Source organism: Seriola aureovittata, chromosome 21 (assembly GCF_021018895.1).
Source record: "Seriola aureovittata isolate HTS-2021-v1 ecotype China chromosome 21, ASM2101889v1, whole genome shotgun sequence".
Classification (NCBI taxonomy): domain Eukaryota; kingdom Metazoa; phylum Chordata; class Actinopteri; order Carangiformes; family Carangidae; genus Seriola; species Seriola aureovittata.
Genome location: NC_079384.1, coordinates 17,042,429 through 17,063,381, shown reverse-complemented (window position 1 = coordinate 17,063,381; position 20,953 = coordinate 17,042,429). Strand labels below are relative to the sequence as shown.

Genomic DNA, 20,953 nt, shown 5'->3' with positions numbered 1-20,953 from the left:
CAGCACGTCTGTTTGGCTGCATAGGAAGTCATCCACTGGATGCCGATTTCTTCATCCACTCCTCCGTGAATGTAAACCAAAGAGGCAGAAATGTTGTTTCAGTATCAGTTACTTCCTCCCTCATGAACGTGCGGCAAATGGAAATTGTGTTGCTGCAGCATGTGGTCTTTTTTTTTTTTTTTTCCTTTTTTAAATATATAAGTGAAATAAAATAAAAATGGTGGATTAATAGTCGTGACCATTGCATTTGTGTACTTGTATGCCTTTGAAGATTATGATTATGATGTAATTGTGTCACCTGATCTGGATCATCTCATCATACATAATAACTAGCATATCTTTGAAAATGTAACTGCTGTATATTTAAAGTTAATAGCAAGTTCTTCAATAATATTCCATGTTCATGCTAAGAAATAATTTTCTCACTGCCACAAATCCCATAAAAAGCCAAAGACCAAAACTAACAAAGCGTAAGTCTGTCAATAAAGATACAAAGTTTTAATTCATAGTAATTTCCTAAAATACCTGGGCACTGTAGTTTTTTAGCAAAAAATACTCAAACAGGAGGAAATAGTGCATTTATTTGGGGACATTTTCCAGCAGCGGATGAATACACATTTGGTGTATTAGTGACTATTTACAGCAGCAGGAGGAAACTTGTAGGACTGAGTCAAAATAAACTAAAGAGTAAGATGTATCATTGTAATTTAGGTCTTTTCATGGGATTTGTTGACAATAACCAAACTTGTTCTTTAAAGTCTTAAGTTCTTAATGAAAGTTCTTAATCAAAGTCCATGTGTAGTATATGATACTATGAACTAGGGGAGAGTTTAATGTATATAATGATCAGATATCTAATCATACTATTAATTACAATGAAGTGAGGTTATTAATATGTGTGTGTTCCTCTGGCTGAGAAGCAAAAAAAGCACGAGACCGTTTTGTTCTTCAAATATATAATCTTAGCTCAGTCATACAGATATATACATTGTATAATAAATAATATTTATAAAAACATAACATTTACGATTATAAAATAAAAAGGGAATTATTCACTTTAAAACATTTGTACAAAACTTTGGATATAGCGGGGGAAGTAGGGGGTTCGGGGGGGGGGGGGGGTGGGGGGGTTGGAGGGGACTGAACACAGAAAGGTAGGCCCAGGTAGGGAGGGCTGTGTAGAAGATGACGCAAATGCTAAGCTATGTCACAAAGAGAGGACCGCCTATACACTACTGGGTAACTTGTATTTTTGTTGTTGAATATAATTAATAGGAAGCAGGTGGGACTGTCAGAACATGTTGTGTGGAAACCTCTCACAGTTTGTTCCACCATTGTGAAGAGCCAGCCTGCCATCCATCCATCCATCCATCCATCCATCCGTTTTTCCATCCACTTCTGTTTGTCACTGGCAGCCATCATACACACACACACACAGATCTTGCACAACCGTCTTCAGCTTAATGTCAGTCATGTTTTCTACATGAACTGGAAGTTTTTTTTCAGTCCACTCAAAAATCACAACTATTTTGCTCATTGATCTTAAAAAACATTTCCTCCCACGCAAACTCTACTGGGCTGACATCCATGCCTCTGAAAACACAATTTTCAGTTCACTATATTGTTCTTCCAATATCTCAAAAACCAGAACAGCAAGGCAGAAGTGTTTTTGTTGTGCACTGACAAGAACGCAAGTTCATAAATCAGGCTTCTTAAAAACCTCAAGCTGTCTAACTGAGGGGAAAATATTGAGAGAAGGAAGGGAGGAGGGAAGAAAGGAAGGATAGAAGGAAAGGATGTGAAAGCCAATGAGAATCTGCTCTGCACTCTGGTCTCCACATGTCGTCACATGTCCCCCTTTTTCTTTTTTTTTTTATTACAGTGATAAAAGAAAGTTTTGCTTAAAGTCTCTAAGATGGACCTGACGAATGCATGAAGTGTTAGATACAAAAGATCTCCCGATAATCACTTCACTCATAAGACCAGAATTAATATTAAGCATGCTAAAGCTTGACTCAAGTTTGATGCATAAATTTATAAATGAAACAGCCATAAATGATCTTCTTCTACTCACTCATACAATTTGTTTTTCTGTGTTGTTTTCGCCACAGCGCTCCTTAGTCTGGATAATGTATACGGTAACTGTGTTGTTGCATCACACTTGTGGAAATCATGAGCAATTTACAGGTTGATCGTGCCCGAATGTAGGAACAAAGTCGTCATTCATAAGAACCGCAAGGTTGCAATGAAGAAAAATTTGCTCGCATAAACAATGCTCTAAATTTTTACCACCTGGCATTGCTGTATGTGGAACTGAATAGTGCATACATATACATGTGTAGGGTGGTTAGTGGAATGAGCATGTGGCTCGCACACATGCCCCCTCCTGCATACCTCCAGTCCCAGCCCATTGGTGATATTTCAGAAATGCAGGGCTATAAAATCAGGCTGTAGCATATATCTTCCAGGTTTCCCGGTTGACTGGTGCAGTCGAGTCAGTCAGCAGGGAGTAGCAACACTGAGGATTTCATCAGCTCAGTAGTTTACAAAAAAGACAGGACTACGGCACCTCCAGCGCCTGCCTGCTGTTCTCAGTTCAGTTCAGTAGTTACAAAGTGATGGTTTCCTGGGGCTGCCGACGTGTTCAGTATCACTTATGACTAAGTGACGGTGTAGAGGTTGGTTTAGTTTTTATAAAACAAAAAAAAAACAAAACAATAGGTAAACCAACCAGACTGGCTGGAGAAGTGAGGTGTTAGTTAGAAAATGCTTTTTATTCAAAAGCAAAGAGAGTCTGAAAGTTTGTTTTTTTTACTGCATTAATCTCACAGGTAAAAAGTGTTACTGTACATGCCACAAGCATTATGTTGGCATGGAGGGGGGAAATAAATAGAGACAAGGGGGAAGGGGATGGGGCTGGGGGGGTCGTGGCCCAATGCTGCAGGAAGAGGAACCAGGGGAAAGTGGCACAAGTCTGACTTCTTCCAATAAGAGCAGTCAGGTCAACACAGGAACTTATGGAAGTGGATGCAGACGGATTCTAGTGCAGGGTTTTGACAATGAAAGGTGGAGAAGGATCCATTTCTGATGTGCCATCACCCGTTAGGGCCTCAGTGTGTGGTGCTGATGAGTGTGTGGGGAACAGAGTCTGTGTCTGGAGAAGCAGGGAAGTCGTGCAGGACGATGGGGAGTTGAGGGGCGGGGGTGGGCAGCACTTGTAGTCCAGCACTCAGTTTGTCTGAAAGCAACAGGCCTCTCTCTCTCACTTGCACGTGTGCACGTCGTAGACGCGCACGCACTCCTGACAACTGACGTAGCAGCACCAGTGGAAGATGCAGTGGCACTTCTCTTTGCGTTTCTCAGTCCGGGTGTTGTGGCCGCGGCCGCAGCACAGCAGGTCGCAGCCCTCGATGCCGTGTGACGACACGTTGCAGACTCGGTCGCGTGTCCCAAAGGAGCCTGTCTCCGGGTTGGGCTCGCAGAAGTTGGGCGAGCCCTCGTAGTAGACCAGGTCACGCTCGGTGGGGTGCTTGAAGAAGGCGTACTTGACCCGCAGCGTCTCCACCCAGCCGCGCGACTCACGGTGTTTCTCCACCACCATCTCCGAGGCGCTGTCGTACTTGTCTTTCAGGTAGTCGCCCAGCATGCGGAAGTCCGGCTGCGCCCACCAGCACGTCTTCACCTCGCAGCTTCCTGACAGGCCGTGGCATTTGCAGCGCAGGTGCATGTGGTCGAGGATGGTCTGAGAAAACACAGAAGACAAATACCGTATGATCACTTGGTAGGACCATTTAAACCAAAACCAGTCCTAACTTTTCTTGTTTCAACACCTTTACTTGTACAAATATTTTCTGGTCATTTGTACGGACTCCATGTATGATGACTTATCAGTGGATCCATATGTTAAATTACTCCAAATAATTTCTCTTTTTTATTAATTAAATCCCTAAAGACACTTGTACTGGTTGAGCCTTGGATCTGTGTCTGGAATCCACTTTTAACTGCTGTGAATTCAAACCAGCTTCAGTACCTCTCACGGCCGACAGAGAGTGGGTATTTCTTACTGAAAAGGTGCATTTTGGGTGGAGTGTGCCTTTTAAAGTGTAATTAACTAAAATGCGCTGGTAAACTTTGATTTAATAAAGTGACTCAGCTGTTATGGGGGCGGTTAAGTCAGTCACCACCAGGCAGGATCTGATGGAGTTTTATGGTTAGAAATATACAGGATACTCAGTAATGCAGACTAACAAAACCACTAAAGACTCACAGAACAGGCCAAGAATAACAATACGCCACTGGCTGCAATTTATTTAAGTGTCATGCAGCTGCGAAGTAAAGAGGGTCTGTGCTGCTGCTAATTCTCTCTGAAGTCACTGGCTCACATCATGAGTGTGCCGCCGTGGGGCATATTTTACCTTTGTGTTTCGATTGTGTTGTGCTTTAATTCGGCGGCTATATTTAGCTGCAGAATTCCCCCGGCTGGGGCGGAAGGCAGGTGGCTGTGGCACCTCTGGGTGATGAAGGGGGAGAGTAGGGGTGTGTGGAGAGGGGTGGATGGGACTAGTGACATCACACTGTGAGCTTGTCATGCCAACATCAAGACCCAGAGGCCCTCGGGGCTAAATAATGGAGCGTGAGAGGGCCAGGTGGAGAGGAGAGCAGACTCCTGACAGTGCCGCTGTTCAGCTAGCTCCTGTGGTCTCTCTGACTGCTCCTGTGTGCTCAGATCAAAGGGCTGTCTTGTTGCCGTGTGGTCCCTCCATTTGCCCCTCAGCGAGCAGCCGGGGAGCCTGTTTTCTCCCAGTGGTGACAGCAGCCAGTGATGTTTTAAGTCTGAGCTGATTTCCTTCTTTTCCCCCTCAACTCACTCGGGTTATTTGACTGTCAGGGAATTTTTTTCATTGGGATGCAAGGCATGAAAGGCGAGGTGTGGGGGGGGCATGGCAAGGAGTTAGGGTGTTGCTGAGATGAGTAATTAACCAGTCATTCAAAGTCAAGTGCTCATTTTCTGGTGGAAGCTCAGAAATGTGCGGACAAGTCAAATACCAAATCCCTGCCAGTCACATGAACAATTAGTGATCCCAAACAATATAAATCCATCCCTTCTGCGAGACAGTCGGATCATTGTCCATTGTTTACTGCACCTTGGTTTCAGTTTTTTCACCTTATTTATAGGGCAGGTTGTGCAGAGTTTGTCTAATTAATGTGCTGTATTACAGCTGTACCCCCTGAATGTACCGACGTACTCAACAGTGGAACCTGCGTTTATCTTGCAGAGTCAGAACATTTTGTAAATGTTGTAAATACACTGTCAAACTGATTTGACAGTGGTGGTATTTGCTATGTTCACTATCTGGCCAAAAGTATGCGGACTTCCCCGTCCACCTCTGTTTGTCAAGGTTTGTGTTTTCCCACTTTCCTTCCAACTTTGTGGCAACAGTTTTCCTGTTTCAACACAAAGCCTGTGAACAAAGCCTGGACTGTAAAGAAATGCTTTTCCCAGTTTGGTGTGGAGGAAGGTCACAGACCTCATCCAACAACTTTGGGATGAACTGGAACACCGACTGAGAGCCAGGCCTTATCAACTGACCATCAGTAATCCTCTTGTGGCTGTCCTCAAGATTTTGGAAAGCTTCCCAGAAGAGTGGAGGCTGTTATATCAGCAGATTTACATACATATACAGAAACATACTTTTGGCCATGTACTGTATATTAACCTGGAATACAGAAACCTAACAGCACATCCTTGCACAGGCTCTTCAAATGTGTCTAAATCTGTTTACCGTGCGTCCTGCCTCGTTGTTGTGCCGGTTCATCGCCGAGCGAGCATCTGGACGGTTCTCCCTGGCGTCGGCGAACTCTCTGGACACCAGCACCCCAAACTCTGCATCCTCGCTGCAGCCACCCCACTTCCAGCCCTCCCCTGGAGGTCCCTTGTGGTGGGAGTCGCAGCCGCACATAGTGGACGTGCCCTCGGCACAGGAGCGCGTCACTGCGAATGCGACGCCCGCTGAGGCGATAGCGTGGACAAACGCTGACTCTCTGGTTGCTGAGAGAGACAGATGAAGGACAGACAGGCAGAGAGAGAGATAGGGAGTGTGTCAGTCTTGTGTTCAGCATGGACAAGGCAATCTGTACTGCTGCCAACATCCAGACAGAGGTATTGAAAGAGATACCTCCAGGCAAAAGCCTTTTAACATAACATTTCATCTTTGAGACAGCACATTTGTGTACCTGGAAAAAAAACAAGAAGCCTAGAGAACAACACTCCCATACATGGTTCACAGTATTTATCATATGATTATCATCACTGATGAGGAAGCACATATGAAGGAGACTAAAAGCAGAGTCCCTGCAGTGACATCAGCCCATTGTGGTTGTGTCAGGAGGGCCTAATGCTCAGTGGGATCTCAGTGACCTCCTGTCATCCCTGAGGTGTGCTGCTTTGCATCTGGATAGTGTTTCAGGAATGTTGTCACCCCCACCTCCCCCTCCACCCTTCACCACCCTTCCACCCTCCTACCTTTCCCCGTTCAGAGCCCAAGGCCTTCTGGTGAAACCTAGCAGTGTGTCGGCCTGTTTCTTTTTTACACTGAGGGATGGAGTTACGCCTCCTTTGAAGGCAACAGCTTATTATGTAACCAGACACCATTGTTTCACAATCACAGCACACTTACCGTGGCTCACCCATTACACTCTACTAGCTTTGTTACAGACAGACAAAAACACACGCACACACAGGTATGGGGAGGTGTCCTTAAGCGGTGGCTTGACTTCTCAAGAGCATCGAGTGGCCTCGATTTCTGATGTGCACAACTGTGCGATCTGAGGTTTGAAATTTGTATGAAAACAACCAGAGCATTAACATCGTATCTTATAGACCGCAAAAGCCAGAAATTCACTCAGCAAGTCCACTGCCAAGAGCCAGTCAAACAAGCCTCCGACAGAGTTTACTAATGTCTGACTAGAGACAAGTCATATTCTCCCATCCTCAAGTGAACTGACAAAACAGAAATACCTGTTTATGCTAGGTGTTTTTGCCTATAGAGCTAATATGATGCCACAAGGATCAGTTTGTATCCATCTATATTTCTGACATCTGGTCTGTCCTGGCGCTTTGTTGTGAAAATGTGACGCAAACACTGTAAATCACAACTATTTAAAAAAAAAAAAAATAATGATTGAAACTGACGACACCCATATGTTGACTGATCTGTTATTTGTGGATAAATCTTATGAAATAACCAGTGCATAGTGAAAGGATACAGTTTTCATCTAAATCCCCAGCGAACCCTTGCGTGATTGGATGACACACAGTCCTCAGGTTGGGCATCCCTGCTCACCCTGGCAAGCCTAACTGGGCCCTCCACAACATGGGCCTGTGAGCCCTGGGCCCCTGGAGCTCTGGCTGTTAGCCAAGGCTAGCGCTGCTCCTGCTACCTGCTGGGCCCATCAATCCGCCTTTGTTTCCCTTGTGTCACACTGTATTATCCACACAAAGGGCCCAGCGACTCGCGCCCCCACAGCCCCGCTCTGCCCGGAGCTGGCATTCCCCAAACTCCTGAACTCCCTCCCCACTCTCCCTCCAGCCACCCCTCCGCCAACACCCTGAGCTGAAATCCCATACACCACCACCCACCACAGGACCTCAACCCCCCACTTCCTCCAGGCATCCACCAACAGCACCACCATGGCCAACGCACTGCTAACAGTGGCTGTTGCTAGTGGTTGGTAGCTCTCCCTTCCCTAACGCGAATGCTTCCATTCATCATTCCCAAATGAATGATTCCTTCCTTCCTTGCTTCCTTCCTTCCTTCCTTCCTTCCTTTACTTCCCCATCCCAGAGTGCACAGCCGGGCTAGGTTGGGAGAGATCCCCTTTCAGCCTGTTTTCATGACAGAGTCAAAAGGGCGTGTGAATGGGGCGTCCGTGGGAGCTGGACTGTGTGAGGCGCACACTGGTCTTCATGCACAGTAGGGGTTGAGCGGAGCCCCCCGGCCCTTTTCTATTGCCTGTAATCTCATTTGGCCTCCCCTCTCCCTTTTATTTGACTGAGGAGCTTGGACTGCTCACACTGCCCATTTCTGCCCAGATTCCTTCCCCTCTGACACACAGGGTAATTCATTTCCAATCAGCAGCCTCACTCACAACACACAAACTTCTACCTTTATAATTAGGGACTGCAAGGCCTAAAGCGGGACACCTGCGCCTATTGTTTCCCACTGTCAAGGTTTAGTGGGATGTTTAAGGGACAATTAGTATTCTGCGTGTGAAGCGGCTGATGGATGTCTCCAGTATATCAGCTGTTCTTGTCAGGTTTTGTTGATAGATTCACCACGCTGACCCTCTTTCATGTATCAGAGTGTAAACATGGTTGGGAAAACCGAAAAGAAGCTTGACTTGACTCTGAAGACAAATGCGATATTGAAGGTAAAGATGGATGGAGGTTGGATAATGTGTCAGTGCTTGTACCTGCGCTCATTTCTCACTGCAGCCAGGAAAGGTGTATATTATTGTAATTGCCCCAGTTAGTCAACAAAAGCCCAGAGTACAGGCAGTGAGAAGCCTTAGGGTGCAAAACTGGTGAATGCTATGTTTTGTAACAGCTTGCAGTAGCCTCAGATATACAGTCTGCTTTTTTATTGCTGGGTGTTGTTTGGCACAGATCATTTAGATCGTAATTTATTTTATACTTTAAGCCTCAGATACATATGTACTTTATACCATTACAAAGTACAGCCATAAGATTTATGGGAGGCTTCCTTTCTTTTTCTTGTACTTGTGTAAAAAAAAAAAAAAAAAAAAAAATCTACCTTTATCTAACACAGGGCCAAAGATGGCAAGGTTGTCCTTGATGGTGGTGCAGTTCCATCGCCGGCCCCTAAACTGGTGTTGGCATTCCTGGATCCCCAGCTTCACACCTTCGGCGACGCTGGGCATGATCTCGATGTAGTTGCGACAGAAACGCAGCTGCTTGGGCACCAGGCCGGGGATAGAGCCGCACAGGATGGGTTGGGAGCCCAGAGACGAGTACTGCTGCCCGAGGGCCAGGGACCTGCGACACACACGGAGAGGGGAAAAGCATCATTAAGTGAGGTCTGCTGGGCGTAAAGAAACATCTCTGCATCTGTGTTGCAAGGTGATCAAAAGAGACTTATAATATAAGGTTAAGAGCTGTGTATCAAACTTAATAATCAATCAGAAACCGAACCCGATTTAACAAAACTTATGCTCATTTTGGGCTGTTTTTCATGTAAACAAAGTTCTTGTAAGGATCGGAACATGTAACATCGGGGCTTATTTTGTTAAATGTAGAAAAACCTACATGTTCCTTAAAGTACGGTATCAAAAAAGTATCGCACACAAGCTCAGTTTTGTATCTTTTGTATCAGCCCTAGTGCTTTTACAAGTGTAAAGAATGTGGGAATTAAAACTGCTTGTCTCACAGTACAAGTCTGTGCCCTCCCTGAACTCAACCCCACAATAGCAGTGATGGTGACCTGCCAGGGAGGCCTCCGTGAAAGGCAACCTGCTCTACAAGAGGGGACCTCTTCTGTATCCATTAATCTCAGGTTTTACTGTAAGCGTAGCTCTGTGACAATACACTGATTCATACTTGAGTGTTTTATTGACTTATCTGCTTAATGTAGTTTATACTAAGAGCTCCTGTTTATTTTGTCTCCTTCTTTTTTTTTTTTCCACCAGGAGTGAGGGGGGAGGCTAATAGGCCCACTTCAGGGCAGGGATACAAGCTATTAGTACTGACTTTTCAAAGTGTTCCCACTTGTTAGCGTACACAGATCTGCTGATCTAACAGACACACCAGAACCTGTCTGCGTAGTTTAGGAAAAGCCCCCTTGTGCAATTTCAATATATATATGAGAACACCTGCCTTTGCAGTTTCATCATTAATTTGTGGTTTTCCTCTGGAGTTTTGATGTTTTTAAGAGTGACAGCGTGTGCAGCTGAGCTTGCTGGTGATGGACAAAAAAACCTGGCATATCTAAAGCTGCGCGCCTCACCAGAAGGCCCGTGCAGATGTGCCTAAGCAGGGATTAATCACCACAACGAAGAAGCCAGGATCAGCTTGTGATGCCAGAAACCATTATAGTTTCATTCAAGTAATTAATTTTAATTGCTTTCTTTTTCTCTTGAAATAAAAGACAGAGAGGGAGAAAACATGTTTGCCATGCCCTTGTTTTAACATGCTTTTTGTGATGACAAGCTTAAACAAAACTGTACGGTCTCTTCCAGAAGCTCATGCTCACTATATCAGCCGAAGAGACATACATGTTTCAAGTCTGCATTCTTCAGGAATGAAGAAGGCTCGGCAGTAGATGTGTTGGATGGAAGTGTTTACAAGGGTTATGGAGGGGAAGATGTGCTGCCATTTCGCAGCTCTGAGAGAGAAGCGCTTTCACCAGGGCCGAGCAGACTCCTCCAGCACCTGGCTGCGTCTGGGCGGACAACGTGGCGCTGGAGGCCATGAGAGGATCACGGGGGAACAATTGACACTGATCAGATCAGAGCGCCACTCAGGATGACCTCAGGACCCCCGCAGGGCGCAACCCAATCACAGCAGCCACTGACTCTGACAGATGAGTGCAGCGCTATGCCCCACCCCGACACAAAAGTCAAGCCATTGAAGTCACAGGGAAAAAAATCCCCCCTTAGATAAGTTCACAGCTCTTGTGCGCTTTTGCTTTCTACTTGTGGCGACTACCAAAACCCTGCCCCCACAGCCGAACCCCCCTCCCCCGGCCATACGCTGTTTTTGATCTCAGGTGAGCATTGTTACAGCAGGTATCAAGATTTGCCGGTGGAGCTACGCACTGAGACACGAGGCTGAGCTGTTTTGCTTTTACAGCTGGTGTTATGGAACATATGATGATCACATAATCAGCTGTGAGCCACTCGTGTAGTATCACTGATACACAACAAACAGCTCATATGTTTCAATTAGAAACTGATCACTGCTCCTCAAAGATTATACAGTTACATAAACTATCAAACGCTACTATACATAGGAAAAATAAGTCTCCATCATATCCAACATAATAACTCAAACCTAAAATGCTGTTTTCCTCAATTTGATGTTCCCATGCAAAGTTAGTAATTTGATAGAGCTCATCAATCTCCATTTATGTTCTTGTCTTGAGTTTACCCAAGCGAACGCAGCCACATTAGCTCATCTGCCAGTCCCAACCCCACCAACATCACTGAGTTCAAGCGTTGCTGACTTCACTCTGTCTGGTGACTGAGTGACTAAGGACCTTAATTACACTGTCTGCTAGTTTGGTTACTGCCCATTAATCTCTCAGTCACGGGATGGACCTCAGCGAATGATGCCTTCCCAGCACAGAGCTCGGATTTGAACACTAGTATCACATGCTCCACAATTACGTCACTAAATTGACTCAAAAAGAAAATCTCTACTGCTTAAATGAGATATCTTCGCAGTTAGACCGCTGTGCCAACCTTTGCTGCATTTCAGGTTCCATTCAGGACAGCTAAACTGCTCGTCCGCAACCCTGAAATACTGGCTTAGGCAGTGGACTCAGGATTTCTGATGGAATCAATTAGCTAACCGCATGGGACTTTGTGGTGACCGTAGCATGTTTAGACCACAGGCCGTGGATCTGCCAGCCTATTTGTCTTTGTTTGCAAAGGATGTGCATCATTTGATCCGTATGGACAGATGAGATGAAAGGGATATCTTTTTGGCTAGGTGCTAATGAGAGTCTTAACCCTGAGGGGTTATGAGGCATATCGTGCAAACAGACTCACACGCAGACGCATGCATGTAGACCACATGTGTGCCATGCTGATCCTGCCTGCTTTGCCTCACTTCTCGGAAGCCACAAGCAACGTGTCTCAACCGAGTGAGGGAGCAGCAGACGCAGAAACCTCCACAGAGGCAGAATGCCGGGGGAATCTGCTGCAGGGGACGAGACAAGCAGCAGAGCAGCAGCGAACTGCAGGGCTTGGCAGGTGCATGCCCAGGCAGGTCCGTATGGGGCCTCTACTGGCCTGGGGGGTTTACGGCATGGTTGGGGGTTTTCTCAGTATCTAAACCGGGCTGATGTGAAAGTATGATGGGCTGCTGGAAACCGCAGAAATGAAGCAGAGGAAACAAAGGGATTCCACCACACACCTTGCTAAAGGGTGGAAATTCACACAATCAAGACTATGACACTGTAAACAAAAACTTTTGACTCAGCCACTCCCAGTGCAATAAAATCACTACTACAATCTCTGCTGCTTGGATAGAAAAGTGAAGCTGTCTCTGAGTCAGAAATATGTTGCAGCTGCTATTGTGGGAGGTCTGCATTACAGGGGTCAGTGTGTTGCACATGTCTGTGCATAGATGAGCTTTCTTTGTGTGACAAGCCTCCTATGTCCAGAGGCACAAAAAGTACCAGGTGACCCTCTGAACCTGTTGAGCAGAACATGACATCTGACCTCGCTGCCTTTAGCCTGATGGCCTACAGAAACAGTTTGAAGTTCATGACCAGGGTGTACATCGAGTATCAAAGAGCAGGAGTGTTCATCTCCCGCTTGTTTGCATCGTTAATCAAATGAAAGGTCATTATGATCAGATGTTCATACTTATATTCTACATTGAGGTGTCATCAAACATGACTTTGATAGAGCTTGTCTTATCTTTAAAAGAGGAAATTGAAATTAATCAATTTGAAGCTCCTCAAGTCAAACCCAATGCAGGAATTTTAGATCCTCAACCTAACCTTGGTACATTTTCAGATACTGAAAAAGTAGCTTAAATTGCGTTAGCATGACATGGCAAAGGAGCTCTCCACATGAGCAAGCTCAATACACATGGTCCTACAGAGAAAAGCACTCTTAAGTTAAATTGTATCTGATGGTCAAAGTAAATTTTATACTTGTTCAGGGAATAACTTCATCCAATTTATTTTCAGAACCATAAAAGTTTACCCATAGCTTACCATTAGAAAATGTAAAATAAGTTAGCTCATTATGCAGCAAACAGAAGATTTTTTTGTGCTAATTTGATAACTTTCTTTGAAGATCTTCGAGGAATCTGGATATGGAAGAATAAAACTGTGGTAAGTGTTCTCATAAGACCTGCTATCTAAGTTTTAACTCTGTGTATTAGTTTTACAAGGGCTATTTTTTCAGTTGCTTCACAGTAGTTGTCTCGTAATGGTGTCATCTTTTGTCTTATCCCACCAAACATGTCATTAACCAAGTAGCTAAGCTGTGCAGTGACGTCAACCACTCTTCGGGTCCATCAATGCTAACTTCGATGTTGTTAACAAAATCTTCTCAAGAAATAGCTTCTTAAGGTTAGTAATTATAAATAATAAATAATGTTTTAGTTTTCAGTTTTGACAAGTGCTAGAAGCTGTATCCTGCTCCTTTCCTTTGTAGCAATATCACAGAGAGAAATGTTCCAAACAGCGCGTGTCAGCACATTGTAGCTCAAATAATCATTATGCAGATAAAGTGGCTGCTGTTATTGTTATATTCAAGTTACATAGCTTAAACGGTTGGATTGTTATTACTGACTTAGTGCATGAGGCATTTTAATTTGGAAGGTGGTAGAAGTGGAGCTAATTTTAGCTTCTTCACACAGGCTGCAGTTCGTGGTGCTGAGATGTGTTTCCGTCCACTCGATTAGCATCAATGAGAGTACACTAAACATTACGAACACATTTAAGTCTAATGCAATAGAAGTACCCTCAAATTTAAACTGGTAACATTCCACCATTGTTTCTGCTGAAATGATCCTTGAACGCGAGTCAAAAAAGACACATTTTGCAATATGTTTTGTGTTCGTATTGTCTGGAGTTAATTCAAAGCTTTCAGTAGTTTGTAGTTCAGTACAAAGTGGAATGTTGAAGTGGCGAACAAAGTATGAGAGTGAAGCAGAAAGGAAAAGAGAGGGATTAGAGAACCTGTCACAATCCATCCCTCTATCCATTCCTCCTTAGGCACTATGTTCACAGACTTCATGGAAACCTGTGTGAAGGCAGAGTGAACTACATGGTTGTGTTGCTACTTGTAAGTTCCCACTTCCAACAAGGTTATCACTTATGATAGCATGAGGTGGATGCCTTGTTCAAATGCCCATAACAGCCTTTGTTCTGTGCCGGGCTGTTGCAGAACATGCTGAAAACTGTTACACACGATGATATAATTTTCCATTTCGTTTAATCACAAGCTGGGACACTCTCCAGGCTGTTGCTGTCAGGTCAAGTGGAGAGGTAGGGCTGATGATGTATTAAACTACACCTCATGAGGAAGACCTCAGATAGGGTTGATTTTTGATGGTTTCATTTTGGATTTGTTTCATTAAGTAAAGATTTTTTCAGCTCTAACTCTAATTAATCTCTTATCAGATATTTTATTTCCTCTCTTTCAATAAATTACCAAAGAGCAATACAAAACATTTAGGTTAGCTCTTAAATATGATCCTAGTTCTCATTTATGTTGCTTGTAAGCTACAGATAAATTGAATCAATAAGGAGTTTGAAAGGATTTGGCCTTATAATAGTTAACTTATTACATTAAAGAGAAATGAATACTGTTAGCTGATGCTGAGTTTGTGCCTGTAGTACTTCGTACCAAGTGTGCTCTGTCACTTCTGCAAGAGCCAGGCTCCCAAAAAAGCCTGACACTGAGAATATTGTTTGCATTAAACTCTAATCTACCTCTAATTTACCTCTATATGTTGACGCCGCAGCTCAACTTGTCAGATTTGCCTGGAGGGCATCGTGTTGCTAAATGAGGCCCTAGCAGAGAAGTCAGAGACGTGCACTGAAAACATTACCACCAGAATCTCATTTGTAAATCCCATAACAGTCCACAGAGAGATAAAGACACTCAAAAGAGAGTAAGTGGGCCAAGGAAAGTTGCCGGCTTTGCCCGAGGATGGGACTTTTCCTGGTGGAGGATGGAATGCAAAGCTCCTGTCTGTGTTTTGTTGTCTTCTCTTTTACTTTGGCACACTTTTGATTTGTAGTCCAACAGCTCCTGGCTGATCAGATAAAAAATGACAGGACCCCTGAAAAATGTTCCAACCTGTTCTGTCTTTCTACCTCCTTTGCCTCCCCTCCTCTCCCCTCTCTCTGCAGACTGTTGTGGAGAGAGTGTGGAGTTGGGACAAGGAGCCCCTGCAGTCACAAATATGGAGACGTGATGAGGGAAACTGAACAGGGTATAAACTTGTAAACCTGCCTGTCAGGGAGTGAATGAGAGCAGCAGAGGCTCAGCACAGGAGTGCACCAGAGAGTACAAGGCACTGACAAATGCATGTCAGACTGGAAGCTTGGTGTCTTGGTCCGCCTGGAGGTGGACACAACACAGTCTGAGCTGTTGTCTTGAAAGGACAGAGCTTGTTTGAATGAGTCTTGAGGGACTGTGAATAAACCACAACTCAAACAGCGCATTGTTCCCTGACACTGCTCATTAGCCACTGCTTGTTGGCACTGCTGCTTGAATTCTCTGCAGCAATGCATCCTATGCAAATCATAACTCGTAATAGATTGTCTGGAATCTTCCATTGTATGTCTGGAATTTCTCTGTGGAGATTTCAAACACTGCATAGTGTCTTCAGATGTGATTAAAAACCTAACTGATGTTGACTTTCTCATGCTTGGTTGATTAGAAAAAAAACCCAAAAAAACATGGGATGTGAAACTACATTGTTGTGCATAAACCTGGTTTGCAGAGCCTGCTAGTCTGCAGATGCTGCACTCAGAGGCAGCCCACACTGTTTAACAACCCTGACCCCAACAGTGGAGACTTATCTGATGTTGCAGGTTCTCTAATCTTGCATTTTACCTTTGCACTCATGCATATAGACAGGGTGTTGTTCAGACGTCTGGTCCTTCTTGTTTATGTCTTTAACATAATACTTCCTGATTTGGATTTTTTTTTCTCTAAAAGTCCTGGAAATTAAATATTATATCACTGCTTTTATTGAAAAATCTAAAAGATACCCAACCCATATAACCTGACAATGGTAAGGGTGCACAAATTATTTCACCATGTCATTGTTGATGATGTTTGGATGAAATTGTGTGTCCATGGCACCATTTGTTGAAAACATGTTACCTGGATCTCTTGTAATCTAAAGCTATTGATTGATAGTCCTCTCTTCCTTTTCCTCACTGCATATTTTAGTTGTTTGGTTGACCTGGTCAGCGACCTGAGGGCGTCACCTGAATACAGGCTGTACAGGTGTGATCAGCACATCTCTGTCACTGACCCTGTGTGCTGGAGAAATTGCTCTCTGCTAATAATTAACCTCTGTAACAAGCCATACAGGTGAGATCAGCCAGGTAATGAAGACTTTAAATATTGTTTGTGTGTGTGTGTGTGTACCTCCACACGTGTCCCCTAATGATCTCCTTGCCCCTGGCCATTGCTGTGTTTTCTCTTTGAGGAACTGTCCTGGCCTGTGTTTTAGTGCACCTAATAGCTGTGCACAGGGGGACTTTGTCATTTCCTACAAGAGCACTTTGCATGTCCTTTGATGGTGGGTGAAGATTAGGACTCGCCCTCGCTGCTTTGAAATACCACTCTCCTTTGAACCTCTCACCTAGCTTGGGTTTGGCTGGATAATGTCGTCCCACATACTTGATCAGTGCAGACTGTCTTGTAAAGATTTGTTAGGTAATGTGTTGGACTTGGTGTATCATGATAGGTATCATTCTTTTAAATTAGAATGTGAAAATAGATTAAAATGCATCAGTCGAATCAAAGTGCTTTGATTCAACTCCAGAATATTGCCTCACTATAGTCTTGATACCTTAGCAGTGGTAATGCACCTGCTTTAGGGGGAAGATCTTAGTCATTTTAGAATATACTCCTCTCATATTCCTTTTATCCCTGTGGATGTCACTCTATGTGGAGACATTTCTCTTGGGCTTTAGCCCAAAATTGCCTTTGACTCTGGCTCTGTGGCAGCCCTCAGCCATTCATAATGGAACCCTAAGGTTTCTTATGAATGACATTCTTCTGGACTTTTCTCCACCTTCCACTGCCCTGTAGAGAATAATGCCCGAACATCCTTGATCTTTTCACGCGGGACGACAGACGGAGGATTTTCTCGCAGTAAGAATCATTTAAGTGATCCCTTCGCCAACGGTAGGGGTTGAAGATTGGATTGAGGATTGGAGGTTTGGGGGGTGGAGGGGTATCACAGTCAGATAATGACATTCCTGAGACCCAGAGATGGACTCTAGAGCCCCCCTTTTAAGCCGCTCAGGTTGAACTGGAAAGGTCTATGTATAGACTGGGCAGTTTGGTTAAACCTAGATAGCTTTGCTTGAGACCTTTCGAGAGGTACGGCACTGATATTATTGAGGCCCCGATGGTTCCCAAAACTCCCACAAGTACTTCTTCTAACAGCATTTTAGTCAGGAAGCTACATTTAGGTCAAAACATGCTCTAACATTTAATTAAAGGATGTCAAAATGAAATCACTGAAAGTTTTAGTGTTGCAGTTTCATGTGGAAGGTTTCAACAGAAGTAAATTATAAAGCACATCTAATACTTTAAATATGTTATTCTGCACAGTTAACAAATAGTTTTCTGTTACAGACTGAATATCAGCTCTTTACGACTGCTTCATGTCAGATTGCCAAACTGCCGCTGATGTTTCACCTGAGCAGAAGCTGAGCAAAGTCCTGTCTAGGTGTGCGAATGCAATGAAATATTGATGGATCAGGATTGCATCGATTGCTCAGAGAAGCTGGTGGTGATTTCAGCAACGGCAAAACTGTATGTGAAACAATTTCAGACATTTTCAGAACAGATTTGTTGTTCTCCGTGCAGCAGTTCCATCTTCTCTCATCCTACCCTTTGTTCTCTGTTTGATTTTATAACCACAACAAGATAAATCTTATGTAACTGAGAATTATTAGGGGAAAAGGTGAAATGGCCCTACTTCAAAATTACAATGAGCCGCTGACAAAATGAACAAAAGTTCAATGTCTCCACTTCCTCGTGCAGACACAGCGGTGATGATAACACAGGATTAAGAGAATAACAGTTCAAACATCTCGTGGTCGTGCGGCATGATACGACAGAGTTAAACCGATAATCACTGCTGATGCTCGACGGCTGGTTGTTGGACCAGATTCAGCTGAGGTGATACCACGCTGAAAGTGACTGTCATCATTCACTTACAACTGGCTGCTGTTTATGCAAGAACACAAACACACTGCTGGCTGACAGAGTGGTTTGAGCTGCTCTGAGAGCCACACTGACTTAATACAGTAGTAGAACAGTGACTTTTATTAACAGCATATTATGTCACAGTCCTCAGCCTCAACTTCTTATTTTAGTTTGATACAGGTTAAAAGGTGAAACCAGGACACAGCATTAAATCCAAGAACACATACTTTTTCATTTTCAAACCACACAGAGAGGCTGGCGTTGTCAGATAATTGGACAGAGACGCCGTGAGACCTGTGGATTATATGGGGTCATACCATAGCTTTAAGCTGTCATGAATTCTTTCAAACCTTGATTTTGCCCGTTTTGTACGAAACTACTGTTTTCCCAACATTCTTGCATTTCAAGAGAGCGATTTACTGCTCTGCCTCACCTCTCCAAACCCACCTCATTAGTTTGCTATGCCTCTTTCTTTCTACTACACCTCATCTTCATCTTCTCGCATATGTGCATATCACTGGAGTTATTTATGCTCTGTTTTGTTTTCAACACCCCATCTTGTAAAAGCAAAGCTGCCAGGCATAAAGCAGTCAAAACTCCTCTTCCCTCCAACCCGTCCCACCGTGGCTTGAGAATTTATGGCCAAGTCATCGCCCCTGAGACAGAAGCTGAGAGCAGTCTCTGCCTGGGCCCTCACTGAAACTCAGCACCCTCTCGCTTGACGCAACACCTCATTTTGTCACCTTTTGGACATGTTCAACACCGCGGGGTGATGCCACTGACAGCGCCGTTTGACACCCATTCCTCAACACCTGCCCAGTCACCTGGAGCTATGGCTATGGGCTTTTCATCTCTCCACCTTCCCAGTAACCCCCCTACCCCAGCCTGCGCTTCAAAATTTGTTACCCAAATCAAAGGTGGCGCGCATTGTTAAGGTTCGAACATTATACCAGTGTCATGTAAGCTCCTTAAACAGAACAGCTGCAGGTAATTCACATAGAGAGAGAGAATCCAGGCTCTTTGTCACCAGTGTCTGACGGTTCTTGCTGAAGCCAGGAGTGGGTGTAAAGTCCTCTTTGCCATTAACACTTCAGCCCTGTGGCCTGTGTGCTTGGCAGCTGCCTGCTCTGTAAATGAAACCAGAAGATGCTCGCGGTTTGGACAGCAGTGTGGTGGGACCATATGCTAGTTGGGCTACTAAAAGTGCAGTAGCTCTGACAAGTATTGTGTCGTGAGCCAAAAGAGCTTTGTCATACGCCTACGCAAATATCACCAAAATAGAAGCTTTATGTTACAAAAGAAGACCAGGAGCTATGAGGTCAGCTGCATGTAGCTGAATTTGTAATGAGATAAACCTCTAAATTTCAGTTGCTGGTGCCAAAAGCGATCTGGGATAATTTAACAAAGAATAAAACCCTGCGGCACCTAAACATATTGTCTCCTGACAAATCCGTAGTGGAGGGGGTGAATTGTGGTACAATTGAAAAGCAAAATGATATGCTTAACTGTGTTTAAAAAAAAAAAAAAGAAAAAAAAAAAAGAAATGGATTGATTTAATTACAGCTGATGCCCCATGGCAGACTGCAAAATTTGTAATAATTTTAAAATTGTGCACAACTTTATCAGTGCATGTCATATAATATTTAAAAAAAAAATTCAATTCACGGCATGTTTGTGGGCCGGCGGCCTGAATGTAGGACAGTGACAGACAATAGCAAACAAAACTAAATGACGCTGATCTTATAAGTCATGATTGTTGTACTTCCTAAGACACTTCCAAAATTATATGGTTGTATTTCAAGAAAGAAATTGATCGTTTTTTGCTTTTTTTTTTTTTTTTTTTTTGAGGTTTTTTTTTAGGCTTTGTTGAGTTTTCATGAGCAACATCACTGCTGTCATTGTGCCTGAGCGATAACATTTATATAATAATGAATGATCCTCCTGACTTGCACTGTTTGTGTAGAAATGCCTCGCAAGTCCTCACAATACTATGGACAATTCCTACCCACATGGCAACCACTCGCTGATGTATTTTTTAAAATTAAATTCAAATAAGAAGTCTACACATTTTATAATTTAATGGTTCCCAAACTACAAATTCACCCTCTTTGCATCACAACATGCTCCAATATGATAAATTGACATGAATGTGGAGAGGAAAAGAACGGCGAGCCTTTTCCGTTACACTAGTATTTGAGGTTAAGATTCTTTGGACTGGGCCGGAGAACATTTTTCCACGCAGTCAACTGAAAGTGCACATTCTGCCCTCTCAGAAATGATCATTTGACCAAAAAGACTCTCTCTCTTTATGCGGCTATAGGGTCTGATGCTGAAACTGTGGATTTGTACTCACCACCAGATGGGATAGCCTCCAAGCACCCGTGAGCTGGACAACCACACACACATCAAATATCCAATCAGATACAAATCCATGAGGTAAGCCTTGTAGTGTGTGTGTGAGAGGGTAAATGGATCAATACATAGAACTTCCAGTAGGCAATGAAGAAGAGTTTCCAGGAAGAGAAGCTTTAGGGCAGCTTGATTGTTGAATGAGGGGAAAATTAAAATGATATTGAAAAAAAAAAATCTTCCTCCTGTTTTCCCCCCTTCTTTGAGTCGGGCTAGGAAAGTGTGTCTGTCTCCTAGTAGTTAAGAGAATAAGTGTCTCTTACACACATGCACACACGCTCCTACCCGTCCTCTCCTTCCCTCCCTCTCTCTGAGGTTCTTCCCTAAGGTAGATATCTTTTTCTCTCTCTCTCTACTTTTTTCTCCCTCAGGATGCCTC

At 43.9% G+C, this 20,953-nt stretch overlaps 1 protein-coding gene across 1 annotated transcript; it reads right to left on the bottom strand.

Moving 5' to 3' along the window:
- Positions 1-355: 355 nt before the first annotated feature.
- On the bottom strand, positions 356-20,953 carry wnt3 (wingless-type MMTV integration site family, member 3). The gene is made up of 4 exons (XM_056366078.1): positions 20,519-20,953; positions 8,814-9,055; positions 5,784-6,049; positions 356-3,742 (listed from the first exon to the last, which is right to left on the bottom strand). The coding sequence occupies exons 1-4, from the start codon at positions 20,596-20,598 to the stop codon at positions 3,263-3,265; spliced, it is 1,068 nt and encodes a 355-aa protein (XP_056222053.1). The 5' UTR covers positions 20,599-20,953; the 3' UTR covers positions 356-3,262.